General features: G+C 32.9%; 1 protein-coding gene across 3 annotated transcripts in view; it reads left to right on the top strand.

The window, feature by feature from the left end:
• The window catches only part of grn (GATA binding protein grain), a 122,057-nt gene that overhangs the window by 92,479 nt on the left and 4,503 nt on the right, over window positions 1–25,075 (top strand). For all 3 annotated transcript variants that reach the window (XM_070105472.1, XM_036368804.2, XM_036368805.2), the window contains exons 6-7: window positions 9,252–9,395; window positions 24,688–24,874. In XM_070105472.1, coding sequence (XP_069961573.1) covers window positions 9,252–9,395; window positions 24,688–24,874 — 331 coding nt within the window. The remainder of the gene's footprint in view (window positions 1–9,251; window positions 9,396–24,687; window positions 24,875–25,075) is intronic.

A 25,075-nucleotide genomic window follows, 5' to 3' on the forward strand; every position in this document is an offset into this window, starting at 1 on the left:
TTCATTTAAATAATTAATTAATTTTCTTATAATTATGATGAGATTATTTTAGAAATATTAAATAACGATTTTGATACAAAAAATAAAAATAAAAAATAGTTTGTTTATGAACTAATTACAATATTATATATTTATTTATTTATTCAATTTAGATAAAGTATACAAATATAATATCTAAAAAAAAGAGAACACTGGCTGTCAGGGCCTACGGCTCAGTTTTGCGAAATGGTATTGTTATTGTTATTATGTTATATTATGGTGTTTGTCCCGTGCATTTATCAATTTATTTATTTTGATTTATGTATATTTTTTTATTAGATTTTCTTGCTTAAGTTTAGTTCCTTGAAAAATTGGTTTATTAATTCGATGTTTGTTTTTGTGATGATTGTAAGTAAATCTCTCGGAGCAACTTGCCCGAAGATTCTTTCTCGCGTGGATTTTAGTTTTTTACAGTTGTGGATTAGGTAGTCTGTGGATAATAATCCTTTGCAGAAGTGACACGGTTTTTTGGGAGTCCCTGTCAAGAGGTGTTCGTGTGTCAATTTACTGTGACCTATTCGTAGGCGAACCATTATTGTAGACTGCTGCCTTTCGGTTATTTTTGGGTATGTTGCCCTTGTGCCCTTTGGATTTAATGTGACGTATCGAAGTCTAGCTTATTATTATATATTTTATTATTATTATATTATTAATATAAACAAGTTGATAAACAATTATACACTTTAAATGCTGTGAATCACTGTTTGATCTACAATATAAAAATATTATTAATATATATATATAACATTAGAATTATTAAAAAAAAAACAAATTGATATACTTTTTTTTATAAAAGTATAAATTTCAAAATTTAAATCCATAATATTATTAATAATAAATAATTATCACTCAACACATTTTACATTAAAAGTTATAAATTCACAAAATTTTACATAATTTTAATTTAATAAAATAAAAGTTTAACACCATTCATTAAAAATTATAAATATTAAACATTTTAATTTACCTTTTCTTAAATATAAGCTTAATTTTACTCTCATTTGTCGGTTATTATTATATATATATTATTTTTTTTTTTTTTTTTGTAGAATAAAACAAGTAAAAATAATGAAAAAAAACATTCTTCTTTAATGAATAAAAAACATAAAAAATTAAAACTTATCATATTTTTCACCAAAAATTATAAATTTAAAAATTCTTTGAAGTTAAAATTTACATCATAATTGAACTAATCGCCATTTTTCTCGAATTGATAAGCTCAATTTTTCTTTTAACTGTCGGTTACTAAGCGCATATTTCAATTTAATAACTACTTGTATATGCCAATTAGCAAGCGCAAAAAATGCAGGCAAATTATGTATATTCCATGTACATGTATATGTACATATGTGAATCAGTCATCAGTGCCTCTAAAATAATTCTTCGCCCCAAAAGACCGCCTGTCACACGGTCAAATGAAAACAAACACCTAGTATATTTGCATATGCAAGTAAACACACACACACATGGATTTATGCATAACACGCCATCTTGTTTGCTTTTGCAAATGTAGGTACGCGCCTGTCTATGGCGAGCTAACATGGCTGCGAAACAAATACATATATCTTTGCTTTATTTTTTGTGATAATTTTGCTTTTGTTTTATTATTTTGATTTAATAATTTCATTCGAAAATCTCTGCTGCTACGGTTGCCGTTAAAGTGTATTGTTATTGTTGCTGCTATTGTTATGCTTATATATAATATAAATAAACCACATACTTTTTTTTTAATCTTTTAATCTCTTTTCTCAATCACAAGTGTTTTTTCTTGGCACTTAAGACAGCCTACGCATACGCAAGTGTATATGTATGTACAAATGAATGTATATACCTATATATATATATATATATTTGTAGGGTATGTGTAACACATCCACACTAGTCTGTCTGCGTGCCTTTCAATTAATCTTGTCAATATTTGACAGTTTGTCATTTCTATATTCTTGATTTATTACGTTTATTCGCCACCAGCGTTTGCTTGTATGCGCACGCAGACACACCCACTTATAAGCAATCAAGCGTTTACATACAAAAATGTCGATATATGATTTGTGCGGCACTTGCAGGCGTTTATCGCACGGATGTGAGTTATATGTGCGTGCAATCGCTATGCTGTTGCTGGTGTTAATGCTCACACTTCATTAATTTTTATAAGCTTTTTAAAGTGAGCGCATTACAGCGATTGCAAGTGAAGTTTAGTAAAGCTTATGAATCAAAGGAAGTGGAAGAAGAAGGTAAATAAGGATTAGGCATTGATTGAAAGAGTATTGGTAATATAATATATATATTACGGTGTTCGTTATTTCCCAAGTTGATTTTTTTTTTGCAAACGCTAAACAAATTTGTTATATTTTCAATTTAAACAGCGCCTAAATCATATTTCTTCTCCCATGTACATAATATGGGATTTTCTAATATTTCGTATTGAAGAAGTAAATATAAAACCTTATAGCAATGCTATCCTAATAAAAAAATGTCTTGTTGTTTTTTTTCAATAAAAACATTCCTTTAAAAGTTATACGCAGTTAGAGTTATACATTAAGTGACCTGAGGAAAATTTTATATTAGAAATTAATTTTTAATAATTGTAGGAAGAATTAATAATTTATAAATACTTATTTCACAATAATAGACAAATTTTATATAGTAGAGGCACTACTAGCGTGAAAACTCGAAAAACCATTTTTGTTTTGTTTTTACATATTTCCATAAACCATACTTTTAAAAAGAACCACTTTAAATGAATATTTCAAATATTTTTGGAGTTACTGCCTTCAAAAGCATATCCGCTCAGTTCAATCAGCTCTAGTAGCATATATGTTTTTCCGTAAGCTCCTTTGAGATTTTTAATTATATTTTTTGAAATTCTTTGCATATATGTACTAATAATGTTTAGTTATTTCCTCAAAATGTTTAAATATTTCAAAGTAGTTTTCTTTATAAAAAATTTTCAAAAATCACTAATTTTTAGGAGTTCAACCTAGATGTGCCCCTAAAACTTTTTTTATATTACTTTATTTATTTCTTTGCCAAAAAACTTAAAAATTGTCATATCTATGCACAGAACTGTTCTCTTAAATACCAAATTTGAAAACTATTTATGCCACTTAATACCATTAAAAATCATTTCGAAAACAACTCTCATAAATAATACATTTCTCCCTTCCTTGATTAATGTATTCACAAAAGAAGCAATATGTCAGCGATTTTATCAAATGATTTAAAATGATTGTCACTTCGCTTAGTAGTTACGTCAATCATTTACATATTCAACACTAGCGCTTAATTGAAATATTAGTTTTGGAGCATAACTTATCTTTGAAACAAAAATATGATAGTTACATCGTATCAAATTTAGAAACTGAAAAAAAATAACATTTTCATATAAATTAATTTAAACATTTATTATCGCCCTCAAAATATGCTTATCTCCATTATAAGCAATGATTTTTCAGTTGCAAAAATAGAAAAAAGTTACAGGGAGCCTAAGCGAACGAATACAGTGGCTGAACGATGACTCGCGTATCGTGTTTGGCCAAAAAGGCAGTCGCAATCATGCTAGAAGGTTACGGCGCCTTCTGGTGGTGTCTACGTCTATGAATCCACAAATCCGGTCGTTTACAGCGAATTACTTTGCGTAGTGCCTCAAAACGGCCAAGTAGTAGATAAACACACACACTTATTGACTTATGAAAATCTAAATTCACAAGAACATAAAAAGTTTGTACTAATTTAGGAAAACAAAACTTTATCAATTAAATTTGCGCGCGCAGTTAAACGGACCAGTCCGAGTCAAATTTGATCAGATACTATATATGGAGTACTAAATATAACGATAAACAATTATTAAAAAAAAAAATAAGATTAAATTATATAATCTAAAAATTTATTTAAAACTTTTCTTTAAATCTCCTCGCTACAACTTTCCTTCATGCCACACTAAAATTGCGTCGAAAAATTTCTATTCTGTTCTGTTTTTGTATGTGCTTCGCAAGAACTTTATTTAAACACGGGCGCAATTCATTAAAATGACAATTTTACAAAACTCACATGATGAGCAGCAGCTACTTGGCCACTCTTGCACATTTGTTACAGCACTTTTTGTTGCTTTTTATACCCTGAACAAGATATGTAAAGTTTGCAACGAAGTTTGTAACACCCAGAAGAAAACATCGGCCATCGATTTAGTCATGTCCGTCTGTGCATATACTCCCTCGGTTTTTTGATCAAATCTCCAAGGAAATTGTTCAGATCGGACCACTATAGCATATAGCTGCCATGCAAACTCACCGATTAAAATCAAGTTCTTGTAAGGAATCTTTTGTATTTGTGTTGGGTATTACAGCTTCGATGCAATCGAAGTTAATTTCTTTCATGTTTTTATTGCTTTTGCTTTTGCTGCCTTCTTAGGCTTTATCCACTTCTCTTTGCTTGCGTTGTTGATTTCCTCTTGTCCTTCCAAGGTTTCCACGAATTGCCTGCAACATGAGCGCATGCTTTTTAACTTCGGCCATACAATGCGACGTGCCACACTAACTGTTGTTGCTGCCTTAGTTGTTGTGGTTGTTGTTGTTGTGGTTGTTGTTGTTGTATACGATAATGCTTAGTTTTTTCGGTTTTACAAACTTAACTGCGAGCAACTCGCAGTGGCTGGACTATATTGCTGCAGCAGCCAGACCAGGTCTTAAGCGTGAAGTTCAGCTCTTTTAATTTCGAATTCATTTTAAGCTCACATTCTAAGCGTGTGTGTGTGATTTTTACCTGAAAACTACTGTACGCAAGTGCAACGCCAAGCTGCCACCAAGCGTCTACAATAGCCAGAGCTGCATTCGGTAAAGCGCACACGCCTAGTTAGTTGGCACTCTGGCTGAGCCACACTTTATCTTGCCTCTTTTCCAATATACCTACCCGTTTCTTGCCTCCGCTGGCTTTGCACGTGATCATGTTCATGCAACACGCTGAAACGTTCGAGTTTCTCGCCTAAAAGCCAGTTACTGCATTAAGTGCTCAGATTTTTTTTTTAATTTTTCACTTCTCTCTTTTTTGTTGCTGTTGCATATGCGCGTTGTGTTCACTGTCTGCTATTGATCATGTTTGACGATGAACTTTTAATTGATGTTTTTTCAATCGCAGTTGCATGTTCAACGGTCAGCATATCATGGCTTGCTTCGCACTTGCCACCACCTGTTCCGGCCACGTTTTGAAGGTTGTGGCACACATAAAGACGTATATATCTTTGTGAAGCGCATAAATTTCGCCACAAACAATGTTGTTTTTGTTTATTTTTCAAGCGTAACTACTGCCCGTTGCACTGTACCACTTGTGCCACATGCCTAACGAACTTGCCACTATTTTCGCTTACATAATTTTGCACTTCAATTGAGACAACAACAATAAAAAACATACAGGCGATACAATTGTATGCAACATATACAACATAACTTGGCCGCAATCAGTTTTGGGGCAGCAACGGAAATCCACAAACCGTTTAACTTTTTGCAAAATGTGCGAAAATCGAAATTAATTGCAACGCCCACAAGTGCAACCCTGTTGCTTATTTTATAAAAAGGTATGGGGGCTCATGTGTTGCAACAGTGTATGTCTGTAACAAATTTTTAGTTTTGTTGCACAAATACACTGGTTTTTAAGATTTATAAAAATATATGTAAGTATATCGATAAGCTGCTGCATTCTTGTAACCGCCAAATCAAGAAACGACAGTTAACCGTTATGTTTAACAAGCCATGCAAAAATCGCCAGAAAGTCCATACATACATATATATACTATATATGTATGAAGGCTTGAATACTAAGTAAGACTACAACAATAAAAAGATTACTGCTGTCATTTGTGACCAACACTCACACACACACACACCTATACAAACCCGTATATCCAAACATTTGCATTTCTTTACAATTCGCTTCAAACAGTATAAATTAAGTTGTTAACATGACAATTCGACAAAACTCTCTGGTCTCTGGTGTTGATGATGTTGACATTATCGCTGTTGTTGTTGTTATTTTTTTTTTTAACTTTTTCACCGTTTTGCTCGTTAATAGCCGTGTGCGTCTTACAACGTTGTTGCAACACATTTCACACCTCGCCTACAAAATCCTGTACAACAACAACGGCAACTAAAAAAATAAAATAAAAGTTTAAAGCAAAATTAATGAAAATAACATTTTAATGCTAACAAGGTCCATTTTAATGAATTCGAAACATTAAGCAACATTGCTACACCTCCACTCACTATGCAACACTGCACCACTCAGCTCCAACAACACCAATGCACTGCAATCCAGTTCACTGCTATCCACGTATCCTGTTCAAAGCAGCAAATTTCACCAACACCTTCATATTTGTCACACTGCTGAACACACCTACATAGCAACAAACAATCACACATACTCACGCCCATACATACGTATATGTGTCTCTCCGGTGTGCAGTGGCCTAGTGAAGCAGTGCGGGTTCGCGCGCCGATTACGATTGCATTGGTTGGGCATAAAATTAAGCGACAGGTCACATGAGTGTGCGTATGCATGTGCGTGTGTGTATTTGTGTGCTTTTGTGCACAAAAGATTGAAAAACACGATTTCATATTGATTTGTGTACTACGCATGCGAGCTCACACTTGTTGGTATTTATTTGAGAATTCGTGTTATCGCATATTTTTGGTGTGCAAACGCGAGTCGTGTCACATACATATGTACTTGCAGACACATATATTTATGTATATGCATGCTTCGAACATGCTAGTATTGGCTTTAAAAGTTCTTAAGAATCTTAAATATTTTGTAGTACTTGTACAACATTGCGAAAATTTAAAGGTAACGGAGTTGCTTTGATTAACATTTTTTTTTAGTTTATTTTTAAAAATATCCCTTATATATAATATATTATATATATTTTGAAGCTTTTTTAGTTTATATGAAATTGTTTTATAAAATAAAGTTTAAACAAAAAATTTATTTTTCAACCTTGATTTTTCGAATCATTTTTATATTATTTTGTTAGTAAAATATTTTTAGTTTTCAACTTTAAAAGTGGTTTTAAAAATTTTTTACTAAAAAGAAAAAAATTTAGTTAAAATAACATACTTGTAATTCTTAGAAGAAACCGAGTTGTCATGGTTTATATATATTTATATTTTCTCTCATTTTTCTTAGTTGTTAAATTATTTTTTAAAGCTATTTATTATATAATTTTTTATAAAAATTTTTTTAAGATATAGAAAGTTCTTTAACATTGCTGTTTATATTATATAGAAAATGTCTTTTATTATTTTCTGTAAGTGAAATGTTTGTGATTTTCCACTTTAAAAGTTTTTTCGAATTGTTTGTTTGAAAAGAAAAAAAAAATGTAAATAAATTAATATATTTTAAGCTATTTAAAAAGTTTTTAAAATTTATGGTTGCTTTGCTTCAAAGATTTTGTCATATATTTTCTGAGGTTATGAATTGTTCATTTTTTTACAGAATTTGTTTGTTGTACATTTAAAAAGAATATTTTTTAAAGATATTTATTATGTTTATTTATATTTATGTGTGTATGAAATGGTTATTTGGAATTTCTATATGATGCAGACAAACAAAATTTTTATATTACATCGATTTTTTTAAGTAATATTATTAATTTTCAATATTCAATAACTTTTAATTTTTAAGAATTTTTAAGTGATAGAGAAAAAATTTAATTCATATAATATATATCCAACTTTTGAAAAATAATTAAAATTTATAGCAAGCACGGAGTTACTTTGATTTGCGACTATTTTGCTTATTTTTGTTTTTCCTTTTAATATTTTTATTTATACAAATAAATATTTTTTGTGCACATAAATAGATTGCAGTGTTTAAAATATTTCAAATAAAAAAGTTGGATAAAAATTATAAAATATTATTAATAAAATGTTTGTACTTTTTATAAGATATTTGGCTTGTTTTCAATATAATCTTTTGTTAATTGAACTATTTAATATTTCTTTTTTTTCAAACTCCCACCATGCAATGTGGAAAGCAAATATTTTAACTTAGTAATGGATTTGTATTAACAATAAAAAATAATATTTTATATTTTTTGTTATGAAAGAATATCTAATTTTAAATTTACTATGTTTCTCAAATGTTTTGTAAGCAAAGCAGAAAATTTAAATAAAATACAAGATTAAACTATTGAATAAATATATACATATTGTAGCCCTTAGCTCAATAATAAACTAAGAGTTGTTAACGAAGCTTTTCTATTTTTACATATTTTAAATTTTTGAAGAAAAAATTTGCGTTATTGAATATATTTTCAATTAAATTAGTAAATGTTTATTGTGAAGGTCCATAAAAAAAATTTGAAAAATTAGAAATTTAAAAAAATAAAAATATAAATATCGGGTTTCCAAAAGGAATGTATGATTTCCAAGTGACCTTTCGGCCATTCTTAATATGTCGTGATCTATATTTTTTTTTCATTGTATTCAGTAATGTTAACAATTTCATCATCATCATTTTCGAATTCTGTCCTGCAAAAGAAGTCGAGGATCCATTTAAATAGTGTTATATTCAGAACTTAATTGTATCAATTGTACTTCACATTAAATAGAAAACATTTGCGTTTCCATAACAATTAGTGTGTTTTTTTTTTGGAATAAAAGTCATGTCAATCTTATTGGAAAACCTGTATAATTGTTCATAAAATTTTTCAACAGTAAAAAAATTACAACAATGAAAATATAAAAAAATACATAACTGTAGAGTACAAGTATCAAAATTAAAAGTTTTTAAAATGAAAAATGTTTACAAAAGTATATACATATTTTCTTTTATTTCAAAAAAATATCTAATACAAACAAATTAAACATTGTTCGTATTTGAAAATCAATAAATTCTCATTGAATCAACCAAGTAAAGTCAACTTCGTCGTATAAAAATGTCCAATATACCCAAACGCATATGTACATATATATGTATATTAATACATATGTAGCAAATTTCATACGACTCTCTTGCGCAAATAAATAATAAGCGAATTGCTTATTCGACCACAATCGTGGCTTGTTGCGAGTTTTTTTCGCTTTCGCAGCCACAGAAAATTACACAAAAACTTAATTTATTGCCAACAAAATTGACTTAGCGATTTAACCCTTTTACTACAAATAAGACCCCCCTAAAAAGCACGCACTCACACCACTTTTATATTTGTCTTTCTTTTGTAGACACTACAGTCATTACAAAGCGCCGCGAAGCGAGCGGGGACATCATGCGCGAATTGCAAAACCACAACGACAACACTTTGGCGGCGGAACGCCAGCGGCGAACCAGTGTGCAATGCCTGCGGACTCTACTACAAGCTGCATAATGTAAGTGCAAAAAGCCAATTTATAGAAAAATATTTAAAAAAAGTTTTCAATGAATTTATACTAAAAGCTCACACATATGCATAATATTTGGCAAGACCTAGCCGCAGTCACACACGCGCGCTGTCAACATAAATGACTTCCGCGCTTTATTTCCTGCAAAGCGAAAAGTTTATTTCCAACATAGGTCGACATTTATGCTCTCGTGGGAGCTAAGTCCGTTACAAGTAACTGCTAATACACTAAGCTAATCCGCGCTGCATATGCTTTCGACTGCATCAGTGCGCGCGGCGGCAATAAAAATGACATTGCTATGCCGCGGCAAGCAATTTAAGCCAACACGGGCACACAGGCGCAGATACATGTGTTTATTAGTATGCTAATCCTGTCAGAATTTATTTGCCCAACAACGCTGAAATGCCAACAAATTCACTAAAGTCACACGCCCAAGTGGCAACTGCAACGGAAGGGGGCTGCAATTCCGGTAACAGCGCCGGTTAGTGGTGCGGCACAGCGGGTGCTGCCGCGCCGTGAATCCGCTGATGATAGTTTAATGATATAAGCGTTTAAATCGTTTATAATGCCAATGGAAGCAACTACAAGCGCAACTACAAAAACAAAAAAGCGGCACAATAAATTGCTAAAATGTTACACACATCCAAATATGCAGTTTGAGTAACGGTAAGTGAAACTCTATAGCGTGGCGCGCTTAACCCCCGTTAAGTGCGGCAGCGATTTCACACACCATTTAGCAGGCATGCTTCTGTGTGTGTGTGTTTGTGTGTGTTTTTGTTTGAAACCGATACTCACGCTTTGTCACACACACATGGGCATATATATATTTGATTGAGCTTTCCCACATATACATGTAAGTGTAGAGCAAGTGGCTGCGCTAACCTCAAATTTTGCGTTGCCACCGCGCTTGAACTGTAACTGCAGGAAATCAAGTGCAGGGTAGCGGAAATGTGATGAGATTAAAAGTGACACCCATTTGCGCGCACACACACAAATATGTGACTTACCATGCGCTTAGGGTTGCAGCGCTAAGATGAACGCCGTTGCTAACGCGCTTGGGGTGAACGCCAGCCAGCAAATAAAGGACGTGGCGACCGGCGTGCGTGCGAAGTAAATAGCTTAAACTGAAATCAGATTTGCACTTCAGTCAGGCGGGTGCAATGTTCTTGTGGCAAATACAACAAACGTGGTCAGTCATTCTATTCTTATTGATATAACGGTACTCGCGCCACTTCGCCTACGCCGCGCACTCAATCAAGCGACCTTACCGCAACCCTTAACGCTTTTGGCGTAGCTCTTAAACGTTTTGATGAATTGTTGATGATTTTTTAAAGATGCTGTGCATTAAGTGGCATTGTTTTTGTTATTTTCAATTCATTTTCCTGTGTATGTGTATACGTTTAATACCTTTTCCTATACATCGTTTGCTGTTTGATGATAAGATAAGCGTCAAACAACGGGCTGCCGCGTGCACGGTGCGGCCTGTGAAGATGCGATAAGCGGTGCGCGCTGGAAAATAAATGGGGGAGAAATCGCTTACCGGCTAAATTGGGGTAATTTATGTGTAATAGCATTGACTGCGCTGTAAGCTGGTTGCGCTGTGGAGGTGTAGGTGATAGCGTTTGAGGTTGTTCCGCGTCAATGATGTGGAAGCGAAATTGAATTTTCATAAAGTTTTTTTATTTTGTTTTTGCACTGGAAACTGTTCTTACATTCATGAGCATTCATAAAACAAAACTGCCTAGAAGTGGATACATAAATACTAGTACCTGTTTACATGGCTTTTGTTTTAATAACAAAAGCGTCAAAAAACACCACAACAAACAGAGAGTTTTGCGCGTCAGTGCACATTAAAAATTCATTAGCTGAAAAGAAAAGCAAAACAAGATATTAGTAGCAACAACTTGCCAGTCAGTTTAGGGGTGGCTAAAAAGCTTATGGAGTTATTACATGGCGCCATAAAAATTTCAGCAACCACTTTCATGAAAAAGCTTAAATAAGTTACATACTTGTATAATACTTTCGTAAGTTTCGTATACTTTCCCTTTCGTATTTTTTAGTAAAACTTTTTTATTTATTTTTATCACCTTTGCAATTTTTCTCAATATTTTACCTGCCTACCGTTGACTCTAAAGTTTTTAAAGTATGCTGTAGGCATTCATATATTATTAAGATATATTTTTTCTAATGCTCTTTTTGATCATCTTTTCTCATATTTAGTTAAGGGATGTGGAAAAAGTTTTTCCAAAAATGTCATTTACATGTCAGTAAGTGGGGAAAGTTTAATCTACAATTAATTAAGGAAAAATGGAAAATAGTCGTGAAAATAAAAATTTAATATACTTTTTAAAGGAAATCTTAGTGAATTTTAGTAAAACAAGGAAAAACGCTAACTTCGGTGAATCGAAGCTATGATATCCTTCAATAATAAAAAATAATACGATTTTGATCGCTCAGTTTATATATATATATGCTATGGTGGCCCAACATTAAAAATTTGTTCGAAGTGTAGCGTTGCTTTGACGATAATCCGTGCCAAATTTCGTGAAGACATCTTGTCAATTAAAAATTGTTTCCATACCGGCTCTCGATTTTGATCGATTAGTTTGTGTGGCAGCTATATTCTATAGTGTCGGCGGTTCCGAGAAATGAGCAGCTTCTTGGGAGAAAAGGAGTATGCAAAATTTCAGTTCGATATCTTAAAAACTGAGTAACTAGTTCGCGTATATTAAGACTGACGGACATGGCTAATTGACTGAGCTCGTCACGCTATATATATTAAAGACATTTAAATATTTTTGATATGAATAATCAGCGCATAAATATATTGAAATAATATTATAAACTTTAAAGACACTTCATTATCTTTTCCACTTGCAAACATTTCACATGTCCATAAATCGCAACATTTATTTTTTCACTACACAGCGCACAATTTAAAATAAATCAAACCAACACATAAATTCACACCCACGAACAATATATGTATGCATGTACAAGTTAAGCAAGTGACTAGCCAATAACCAACACCCGTCGTCAATGCACATACTTCATCGGCAACGCCATCAACGCTAAACCAATGTCCATTAGTTCGTTGATTCGTCGTTACAGCCAACAACATCAAATGATGTCCAACATACTAATGACCACGCAGAGCGAAACTCACTGCACTCTTTTCGGCCGCATGAGCACACGCGAGTGTGAGTGCATTAGAACTGAATTATAACAGTGCACTGCAGACGAGTGACTTCAGCAAATGGACATGCAAAAACAAATGTACTGATAGATAAATAAATATACATATGGATGTATGTAGGTATGTGTGACTAATAAGTTAGCAGGCAACAAAATGCCCATAAATCGCCAATCAGATTAGACATTAGACGTGTGAGCCCACACACAGCTGACAATTTACGAGCGCAAAACTGTACGCCCGCGCTACCGTAGGGGAGCGGGGCAACAACGAATACTAAGCGCTTATTTAAAAGGGCGCACGGATGTTATATATACATACACACACACATGCATCTATATGAGTATTGCTGTACACATTTTGATGCGAAACAGATGGATTGCTGCCGCCTGATATGCGCGCATACAAACAAATCGACAGCTAACATACTTACATATGTATTTCTGTAACGAGAAACACGAGTGCAAGTGTGGGTAGGTGGCACAGCGGTAGCCCACCCATTTGCACGCGCCAAAACCATAGAGTGGCACACACTAACATGGCGCGCACACACACACGAGCTCACGAGCTGCGAGTGAAATGTGTCGTTTGGTATTTGCTGTGCTGCTGATTGGCATCTAATCAAGATGGGCTGGTGGCCAATTGAAAGCCAAGAAATAGTAGATGGAAAATGTATATATAATATTTGAATATTTGCCACGTCTTCTGCGCATTTGATGTACACGCTGCGAACGGCAAACTGCCAAACACTGCTCTCATATAAATTATATTTTTACATTGAAATATGTTCATCGCAAAAAACTGATAAGCCAAACTCATGCATGTAAGCATATGCATTTGTATGTACTGTGTATGCTAAATGTATCTATGTGTACTGCTGTGTGTATAAAATTAAAGCAAATGCACATTTTAGTTGCATGTCACATCATTAGTGCAAAAAATGCGTTGGATGCATACCACCCAAATCGCCGTTAGGCCTGCCGCTGCAGTTTTTACTTTTTATACATACATACATTTGGGTATACAAGTATATATACATATATGTATGTATACACTTTATGAACATAAACATATGTACTTGCAAGATCTAATTCCTAGCCAACATTTTGCCGCTATTTTTGTTGTTTTTGCTGCGTTTTTTTTTTGTGCAAATCAATTTTCAATCTGATAACGCGCATAGACAGTCTGCCGAAGTGTCAGAGGACACATTGTGGTGCCATATATTTGGTTTTAAATTTATAAAGAGTATTCAAGAAGCAAAAATTTGTTTATGTAATTTTAAATTTCTTACAATTTAAATATGTATATTATGAATATAGTCAATTTGTTGTTTTGCAACTATATACTTAATATGTACATATAATAATAAGATTGCTTTATTATTGCCTAAGTGATTTTTATACTCTCGCAACCTGTTGCTACAGAGTATAATAGTTTTGTTCACCTAACGGTTGTTTGTATCACCTAAAACTAATCGAGTTAGATATAGGGTTATATATATATAAATGATCAGGATGAAGAGACGAGTTGAAATCTGGGTGACTGTCTGTCCGTCCGCCCGTCCGTCCGTCCGTGCAAGCTCTAACTTGAGTAAAAATTGAGATATCTTTATGAAACTTGGTAGACATGTTTCTTGGTACCGGGAGACGGTTGGTATTGCAGATGGGCGTAATCGGACCACTGCCACGCCCACAAAACGCCATTAATCAAAAACAAATAAATTGCCATAACTAAGCTCCGCAATAAGATACAAGACTGTTATTTAGTACACAGGATCACATTAGGGAGGGACATCTGCAGTTAAGAAATTTTTTTTTTAAAGTGGGCGTGGTTCCGCTCCTAATAAGTTTAATGTGCATATCTCCTAAACCGCTAATGCTATAATAACAAAATTCACTGGAAGAAAATGTTTTAGCACTTATATTGACGGTGTGAAAATAGTTGAAATCGGGTGACAACTCCGCCCACATTAAATTATATCTCTGGGATGGTATGAGATAACTTTATAGGAAACGCGTTCAAAATTAGTCAACCAAATTCGGTGCATAACGTTCTTTTCATATTTCTATGCTATAGTGCGAAAATGGGCGAAATCGGACTACAACCACGTCTATTTACCATATAACACCATTTTCAATTCCATCTGATTCTTTCACTTTCCACTATGCATATCAAGCAACAATGATTATATCGGGGTAAAACGTTTAAAGTATGCTACGTTGTGACCAAAAATTGTCTAAATCGAACCAAAACTGTTCAAGCCCCCAAGTACTAAATATGTGGACGCCAGTGCCTATAGTTGATCTTCTACCGAAAATATCAGTCAATCCACAAAGAAATCTCAAACGAGTATACCATTTGACTTTGCGAGAGTATAAAATGTTCGGTTACATCCGAACTTAGCCCTTCCTTACTTGTTTAAACTAGTTTTCATATGTTTATAAATATTAGCATTTAATCCCGAAAGCAGTTATGACAATCCCGAATATTATTGTATACATTTTTTTGTTTTTCTATAATTTTTAATTAATCCGTTCATAATATCACCAACAAGCGAACAGGAAGACATTTTACAAAGCTAAGCGATCCTTACGTTACGTATACATATTTACATATGTACGTTTATATGTTTATAAATGTAAATATGTAATATGTATATGTATAGGTGTTGTAATAAAATGTTCACCTGTAAGCAAGCAACCGTTAATATGCATTAAAAAAATAAACGTATCATTTTATTGGATTATGCACAACAACAATTAAAACAAGGAACGTGAGATCCTTTTCAGTGTAATAATAGAAATCGAAAAAGAATGTAAAAATAAATTAGAAAATAACCAAACACCTTGCTGCCAAATTGATCTCCTGCTGCGCCACTGTCTCAAATAACTGTATATTTTTTGTATAGATGCAGTTCTTTTACATGAAACATATATTCATATGTACAAGGTATTTCTGTGAAAGGTATAAATGCTTATAACTTGGTTGAAAATGTTTTGAAGCAGAACGATCCCGTCTCACATGTCCTGTTGCGTTAGCGAGTGTTACACAGCTTGTCGGCGGCGGTGTTGTAGACGGTTACAATGGCGTCACAATGACAAACGATTATTATATCTAGTTATTGTCACAGTTGTTGGTGTTATTGGGATACTTTATGAATATGAGGGTAAAGAAGCGTGCGCGCGGAGTATATTATATAAAATAAGTTATATAAGTATATATATGTATGTTTGTATGCATGTGAATGTGTGTATGCATGTACATATATATTTATAATGATCTAATCGGCTAATCACGGCGTGTTATCACAATTCGATATGCGACGTTTGAAAATAAATTGGCGAATATGCGGCTTTACAAAAATATTAATTTTGCGATCAGAGTTTTTATATATGTATATACCATATATATACCATGTGTATGTACATGTATATCTCATAATTTTAAATAAAAACTTTTCAAGCCCACACGTGACATTGGCTGACAAAGTAGTTTATGAGTGTGCAGAAAAATTAATTTAAGTTGGTGAATTGCCTGAGCAGATTTGGAGATTATGTCATTATTGTTTAGTGTAGCAATAGACTGGCACTAAGCAACTGTTTGTTTTGTAATTTTATAAATAAAGCAGGAACTGTTTTCATTTCCTTTGGCTGCAAATTTTTGTCAATTAAATAGCTATAAAATCATTAAAGAATATTAATTTCTCTAAAATAAATCCACTGAACACAAAAATGATTTATTATTAGAGGTTTTGCGTGTCTTGGCGCATGAGTACGACCATTCAAACATCTACATATATACATGTACATATGTATGTGTGAAAGTGCAAATATTTTTCCATTGACTTCATTCATTTTTATAACATCAATATGCTTTTTGAGTTTGTCACGAAGTTTGTAGCACCCAGAAGGAATTATCGAAGACTCCATTAAGAGTATATATATAAATGACCAGCGTGACGAGCTGAGTTGATTAAATGTATCCGTCTGTTTGTACAATATATACGCGAACTAGTCCCACAGTATTTGAAATATTGATCTGATATTTTCCAGCAATCTTTTTCTTCTCAAGAAGTTGCTCGTTTGTCGAAATCCATCATATAGCTATTATACAAAGTGAATGATCCATATCAAGTTTTTGTACCGAAAACTTTTATTATTTAACAAGATATCTTACGAAATTTAGCAAGGATTATTGCCTAAAATAGCGCTACAATGTATTATATATACATATATATTATTCAGATCGGACCACTATAGCGTATAGCTGTCATACAAACTGGCCGATCAAAAGTAGTTCATGATCTTTTTATACCCTTTTTTGGTATTAGGACTGCACCTTTGAAAGGTATTATAGCTTCGGTACAACCAGTTAACTTTTTTTCTGTTTCAACCACATAAGCTACTTAGGAACACTCCATAACAAGCAACGCACTCTCATACTCCAAACGCCAGCACCAGCGAGCGTGTAAAAAAGCGATCAGCGTGAACCACCGCTATTTATTAAGCAAATATTTAATTAAATGATTTTTTTATATAAAAACTTTTTAAATTTTCTTTTAAATTATGCGAAAGTTACGCTCAATTAGCCAATTGTGTTGTTGCAACATGCGCGCTTACAAAGCGTTTAAATGTAGGATGCGCAGAGCGTGGCTGAATGCCACCCAGTGACAACAGCAGTAGCGGCAACAACAACACGAGGCACTTAGGAGCATATTGCAGTAGCGCTTGTATATAAAACTGCCACTTGCCACTTGCTACACGCTCACTAACGCGCACACATCCACGCCGTCGCGTGCATGGCTGTCAAAAATTAACTTGACAGTCAACAGCTAACCGATCGCCCAAGCCAAGTGCTAACTCAGCTATCGCGCTCGATCAAGTCATCGAGCGGTCGAACTCCAGCTGCTGCTGGTGCATTGCTGTAGGCCTCCACGCCGTTTGCTGTTGTTGTGTTCTCACTGCATTGCTTGCGCCATTTAATTTATGCATAAATCTTTTTGACGGCCTCAACTGTGTCGAACGCCATCACGCAGTCCGGCGTTGCTGCCTTCGGCAATCGGCAACAGATCTACTATTGCACCGCCGCATCGCAACGGAAAGCTTTATGTTCTCATTTATGTGTGTAACGCGCTGAACGATTAAGAATTCGCATTAATTTATTAATGAGGCTGCATGCAATGCGCATCGCTTGCCTTCACTCGTGCGCATTGGCAGCAAAATGAAGCTGCAATTTATGTCGCCTTTGCTTGCAAGTGTGTGTGTGTGGCATAAATGTAGGGATCGGTAAATGAAGTGCAGCCATGGCTTGCTGACATAGTGTTCGACAAATTAGCGCATTATTTATTTTTCGTTCTTGTTTTAAATTTTTTGTTGTTCCCAAAAAAGATCAAAAATATGAATTTTTTTATTGAATTTAGCTTTGGTCTTCTCCACTCTATCTTTTTACCGCAAATATAATATATGTTTATATACAGAAGAGCAGCGCTGCTCGCCTTCGCTTTGATTTACTAAATCATGTCTTACCCGAAGTGGAAAAGCATGCATGGTTGGTAGTTAAAGAAGGTAGTTTTTGTTAAATGTCCAATTTTTTTTTTTAAACAACTTTTTTGAGCCCTACGAAAGTCTCTTTCAGTGTTTTAGAGGTTTGTTTGACTGTAAAAAATTATGTCTAACCTAAAATTGTTATGCATATTTTAAAACTTTCAGAACAGAGCTTATTCGCAATCAGATATAATCTTCAAGGCAATTGTAGAAGTCAGCTGCAGCAAATTGCTTGCAATATGTCATATCTCGTTCGTTGACACCAATAGACAATTACAAGAGCAACTTTGAATTTGTCATAAGGTTTAAGTGCTCTAGACTCAAAACATTTAGAAACCTTTAAAACAGAATTTTTAAATAAATAAATTTTCATATTGAATTACCACAAGAAGTCGTATTAAAATTTTGAATTGTTAATTATTTATTAATTCAACATATTTGAAGAGAGATTTCAAATAGCTGTCACTAGAGAAAAACTGGAATTTTTTTTTAAATCATTCAAAAATACAATAAAAAGGGAGATGTCCTAAGTTCAAATTTTGATGGAAGAAGATTTAATTTTTTTCTTATAGTGTCGAGATGGAAGGTAGGGACTTCTACTCACTATTACCTTTTTTGTGGCCGAAAATTTATCAAATGGCCAAAGTATGTTTCGAATAAAACAAACAGCATATATTATACCACAAAATTTCTCCATTTTTCAATATTTTCTCTTCATCATCTTGTACAGTAGAAAGCATTAGCTTTCAAAGGAAATTTTAGGACTCAAAGATTAGGATTCTAAGCATTTTGTTGAAGTCGCAGTCATATTAAGAGTAAAATTTTATGAAAATTATTTTTTTTTCAAAGGTGTCGAGAATTATGCTTTAAGTTTTATGAAAATGCCGTTATAAACATATAAAAATACCGTGAAGTATCGGTAAAATCACGTCTCTCATGACACTGATTAAGAAAAGTCGAAGACCATACAATATAGATACGCATACTCGTATATAAATTATCAGCGTGACGAGCTGAGACGATTGAGCCAAGTCCATCTGTCAGTCTGTATAAGGCAAACTATTCTCTCACTTTTTGCGATATCTCCAAGAAGCTGGCCATTTGTATGAACAGCCGATTACGAGCCACTTTAACATATAGCTGTCATACAAACTGATCGATCATACTCAAGTTCTGCCATACAAACTGACTCATTGAGATTGAGATAGTTTTTTTACTTTTTTATGCTATAAGAAATCCACCTATCAAGGATACCTTTAGTGAATTCGAAACTAAATTTTTTTTGTTTAGTGTTTACTTTGCTTCACATATTTTCATAAAATATATATATATTTATATGGTATACTATTTCACAGGTATATACATAAAACTAATAATTTGCATAATTTTTTCATCAATTAAATGCTTTTGAAGCTAATTCTACATACGTTTAACCCTTGAACTTGCGCTCAATTATTAAGCGCACATTATTTTTAGCTCAAGGCGAAACTTTCTTATCAGTGTATATGAAAAAAAGTGTTCATGAAAATATATAAGCATATATGCTTGCCATGATTTATTTATAAATCTATATGTACATATGTATATATGTATTGTAGAATGCATTTTCTCATCGCCCTCATCTTCGTGCCGTACAAGAAATCGCGTGCAAATTACTAACAAATTACTTAAAAGCGTTAATGATAGCATAAACGTTAATAAAGGCGGAAGAAAAAATTAAGCAAAGCAAAAAAATGCAGTGAACATAAAAACGAACACGAAAATATGACCATAATAGCACAACATAATAGCTAATAACATTAGTGCATTAATGACGGAAAAAAGTAGGTGTTGATGGCAGAAAAAAATATGCTGAAATGCAGCAACAACCAGCTGGTAGCCGAGGAGTCTTAGCTAATTCACTTCTTCTTAAATTTTCAAATACGAGAACACACTTACGTAAACTCACGCAGCAATATTTGTATGTGTAAATGTGTATTATGTGTCGCTAAGAAATCCGTTCTTCAATTTACCGCTTGATCTTGGCATTGTTTGCGCAGAAAATTGTAGCAATTTCGACTGTCAACGCGCCAAACAAAAACATACATACAAGTATACGTATAAACATTTGCCACCACTCCTGCTGATCCTGCCACACATTTTCTTACATGTACATATATATATGCAACAGCACCTCACTTAGCGTCTAAGTGTCGAGCGCCGATCTCCGGATCTCAGACGCCCATATACGCGCAACTACTTCTGAAAAGAGTATCAATTACCCAAACAATTATTTACCTTTTCGCAAATCTCTTTCGCTCTTTATTGGAACAATAAGCGATACAACAATGCGCACAATGCAACGAAGCCGTGCCGCAAAGAGCCGCTAATAATTGTCATCATCCGAACAGCGGCATGCGGCATGCAGTCCATTTGTTGCGTATATGCAGCTACTGCTGCTGCTAATGGTGCGGAAGTAGGGAGCAACTATTACTGATTTCCTGCCCCTGCCTCTCAAGCCGCTTGAGGGGCGACTGAGCGAATATGTAAATGATACTTTGCTACTTTTCGCTTTTATTTCGAATTTTTTTCTGGTACACCATTGCATACAATTTATTTGCGACTGAGTGATAGTTTTCAGCTACAATAACAACAACCAAGGGCTTTACATAATTTTTTGCTTGCTTACTATGTATTAGTTACAAAGCAAATCACCGCGTTGCGCTGCGAAATTGTTGCCATTTGAAAGGGAATTATTGAAAAGTAGTTGAAATGCTAAGAACTAGTTGTTGTGGTCTTTTTTCTTATTGTTGTTGTTGTTTTTATATAAGAAATTCATGCAATTTGAAAAATATTGCCACAATGCAGTTTGTTGCTCGTTGCGATGCTTTGCGGCAGCTTTACATAAATTACAACAACAAAACTCAAGTGAAAATTCATTGGAGTTGCTTGTTAGTACAGCAGCAACAACAATTGCTCAAAAACTCAAATGAGTAGTGCAGAAATAGTTGGCTTTTCGTAAAACCAGGTTTTATTAAAAATATTAAAATATTTACTAATTTTTGTTCTTAAATATATCGAAAATTTCGTATTATTGCATATTTCCAAAAATTTAAAAATTGAATTATTAAAATAAAAAAAGCTCTAACAAAATATTGAGTTATTTAAACTCTTCATTGTTAAACAAATTCAAATTTATATATTTAAGAAAATTTAATTATATACACAGATTATTTAATTTAATAAATTGTAAATTATTTGTAATATAAACTTTTTCTAAATTAAATTAAATAGTTTAATTTAATAAATTTTAAATTTTTTTAATTTTCAATTATACCCTGAACAGGGTATATTAAGTTTGCCGCGAAGTTTGTAACACCCAGAAGGAATATATAAATGATCAGCATGATGAACTGAGTTGATTTAGCCATGTCTGTCTGTCCGTCCGTCCATCCGTCTGTATATATGCGAACTAGTCCCTCAGTTTTTAAGCTATCGATCTGAAATTTTGTACCTGCCCTTTTCTCACTAAGAAGTTGCTCATTTGTCGGAACGGTATAGCATATAGCTACCATACAAATTGAACAATCGGAAGCAAGTCCTTGTATGGGAAACTTTTTTATTTGACGAGATATCTTCACGAAATCAGGCATGAGTTATTGAATAATAAGAAGAATAAGAATATAATCGCCGAAAAACTTGAACAGATCGGATGACTATAACATATAGCTGCCATATTAACTGAACGATCGGAGTAAAGTGCTTGCATGAAAAACTTTTCATTTGACGAGGTATCTTGACGAAATTTGGCATGAGTTCTTTTCTAAGGCAAGAATATAATCTCCGAAAAAATTTTTTAGATCGGATCCTTATGTCATATAGCTATCATATAAACTGAACGATCGGAGTAAAGTGCCTGCATGAAAAAAATTTTTATTTTTTATTGCCGATTCACGAAATTAGACCTGAACCAAGTTATTGTAAGGAACCTTTGTATCTGTGAAAGGTATTATAGCTTCGGTTTAAATTTTTTATCTGTAAAAGTAAATTTTTTAAATTTAGTTAAATAAATTTTCATTAATTTTTATTTTCAACTTCTTTAAATATAAATTTGTTTAGCAATTAATAGTTTAAACATTTCAATATTCAATATTTTTAAATTTAATTTTTTTTTGATTAAAAGTTGTTTAACAATTAATGGTTTAAATATTCGATACTTTGCTTTTTTCAGTATATGTTATTTGAATTAGTGAGAAAATATAATACAAAAATTTCGATAGTTTTAAGAACACGAAGTGATAAATATTTTAATACATTTGAATACTATTTTTATTGTTTTTTTTATTTGCTCTTATATATAACAAAAATAACTAATTAGTTCTCCAAGTTTTTCTTATATAAATTCTTTTTGCTATAATTTCGAAATTTTAAAGATTAATCAAATTACGGTATATAAATATAAAATATATTCAAATTTCTTCATTTTTAAAAACCTTTTCCAAAAAGTAATTTAACAAAAGTTGTAAAACTACGTTTTAGAATTATTTTTATTCTTTGATATTATATTATATGTCGTATATGTAAATAAAAAAAATATAATTATGTAATTTTTTAAAAATTCTTTCTATCAGTCCAATTTTTTATAATTTCTGAGATATGTGTTTAATATTTTATTAAATTTAATAGAAGTTGTTAAAAAAACTTAGATAATTATTTTTCTTTCTTATTGTTTGAGATCGAATCTCATATAAATAAACAACGAAATTACGTAATTCTTTCAAAATTCACTCTCAGTCAAATTTTTATAAAATCTGAGTTTCGTGTTTTTATTAACTTGAAACAATTTCTTGAATAAAACTTATGTAAATTAATGTGCAATAACATTTCTGCTTCTCATATTTATGTTTGTTTATTTTTATATAACTTGAATATAATGATTATTATGATTATTATTTGTATATCATAGTTTTATATTTGAAGATTGACTTTAAATACCTTAATTATTATTTAATATTCGCTAGTATTAATTTTAAAAATAAAAGTTTCGATTTTTGCACAAAACAGCCCACTGTGCCCAAGTATATATGCATATCGCAGCATGAAACCCACTTAACTACGTAATTCACGCCCTGGTATTTGAAAGATACATTGATTTTTTTCCATTACACATTTAACTGGTTGGTTGGTGGACGGCTAGTAAACCGCCTCACTAACGCGCTCAATGCAAAAGCGAGTACTTTTTTGTTCGCCTCACAGTAAGCTAACGTTCCTGCCCTCCTGCAATAGCTGCCGCTGATAAAGAGTAACTTAATATTGTAATTGTAGCGCAATGAAGCGCATTTCTAACATCAACGCTGATTTTTCGCTAATGATAAGCCTATAGCGTAGCATATGCAGGCACTTAAACACAAATGCAAAGGCACCAAACACACACACATATACACACACTTATTGTAGAGTAGTACAATCGTCCTGCAGCGACACACTAGAAGCTCACCGTTGTAGAACAAGCGGAGAAAAAAATGGAATAATATAAAATGAAAAGAGGAATTAAATAAAATAGTAGCATGGAGGCAAAGGTGGTTGCTGCAACGGTTCGTTGGTTGGTGCGTTAACTGGCAGCAGAGGCGGTGTGCGCTCGCCTCAGCCGGCTGGTTGTTTGGTTGGCTGAAAAGCTGTCGCTTGCCTGTCTGTGTTTGTGAGTATATATGTATTAGTATAGGTATATAGGTAGCGTTCACTATTTGAGGTATACCTACCAGTTATTTGCCGTTAAGGGCGTAGTACTTATGGTTGCGTTGCTGCCGCCTAAGAGCGTCTGTAAGCGATATCAGTCAAAATAATCGCACACTGCGTCGCTTATCTGATCATGTAAAAATATTGTAATGTTTCATTTTTTCCGGTTACACATAGTGCGAATTGCATGGTTTACTAGAATTCAGCAGCAGCGGCAGCGACGGCAGTTTAAATGCATAACTGCTGAGCTGAGAGAGAGTGTCATATGTACTTATGTAGTTATATCTACATATATACATATGTATGTACATATGTTTAAGTATAAATGCAAATATTGCAATGCAGTGTGGCAAGCAATTTGGGTACAGTGTAACTGAAAGTTCCAATGACAAGAGCGGAAGTGGTCTCGGTTGCCTTCGGCTTGCTGCAAATGCAAATATATGCGTTTGGACATACATACGTATGTATGTAAAAATCTAAATGGAATTGAACACTTGCAACAATAAAAAAACAAACGCTCATATATAATAAGCTTTTACCCGAATATATTACTGGCCTATTTGACTATACACTGGGGGTGCCTAGTTTTCTTCATTCAAATTTGAAGGTCAAATAATCTTATAGTTATACTCTTATTAAAATAATATTTAATATAAACAATATAAAATATAAAAAATTAGGTATGAGTTAAGTATTAGCACTAAAAATACTTTATAATAGTTCTTTTTATTAATTTTTTTTATAATTTTTAGTTTTTGATATTTTTAATTATTATATTATCTTTTTGCTTAAATTATCAATAATTAACTTATTTCTCTTTTGCTTCCAGGTGAATCGCCCGCTAACCATGAAAAAGGAGGGCATTCAAACGCGCAATCGAAAATTGTCGTCGAAATCAAAGAAGAAGAAAGGTTTGGGTGGCCCTTGTCTACCCATTGGCAGTCACTTGGGTATGGGCGATTTCAAACCACTCGATCCATCTAAAGGTTTCGGTGGCGGCTTCCCAGCTTCGATGGGTGAGTAAACATATTAACAAAAACTTATTAATTAAAATAAAATAAAATGAAAAGAAACCAAATTGAATTAAAGTAACTTAAATTAACTAAATTAAATTTAACTAATTAAAGGATAAAAAAAAATATATTACATTATTAATAGTGGGTAAATGTAACATTTCACATTATTCCGAAAAAAAACACAACATTTAAATTAAATTT

This window comes from Bactrocera oleae, chromosome 2 (assembly GCF_042242935.1).
Source record: "Bactrocera oleae isolate idBacOlea1 chromosome 2, idBacOlea1, whole genome shotgun sequence".
Taxonomy (NCBI): domain Eukaryota; kingdom Metazoa; phylum Arthropoda; class Insecta; order Diptera; family Tephritidae; genus Bactrocera; species Bactrocera oleae.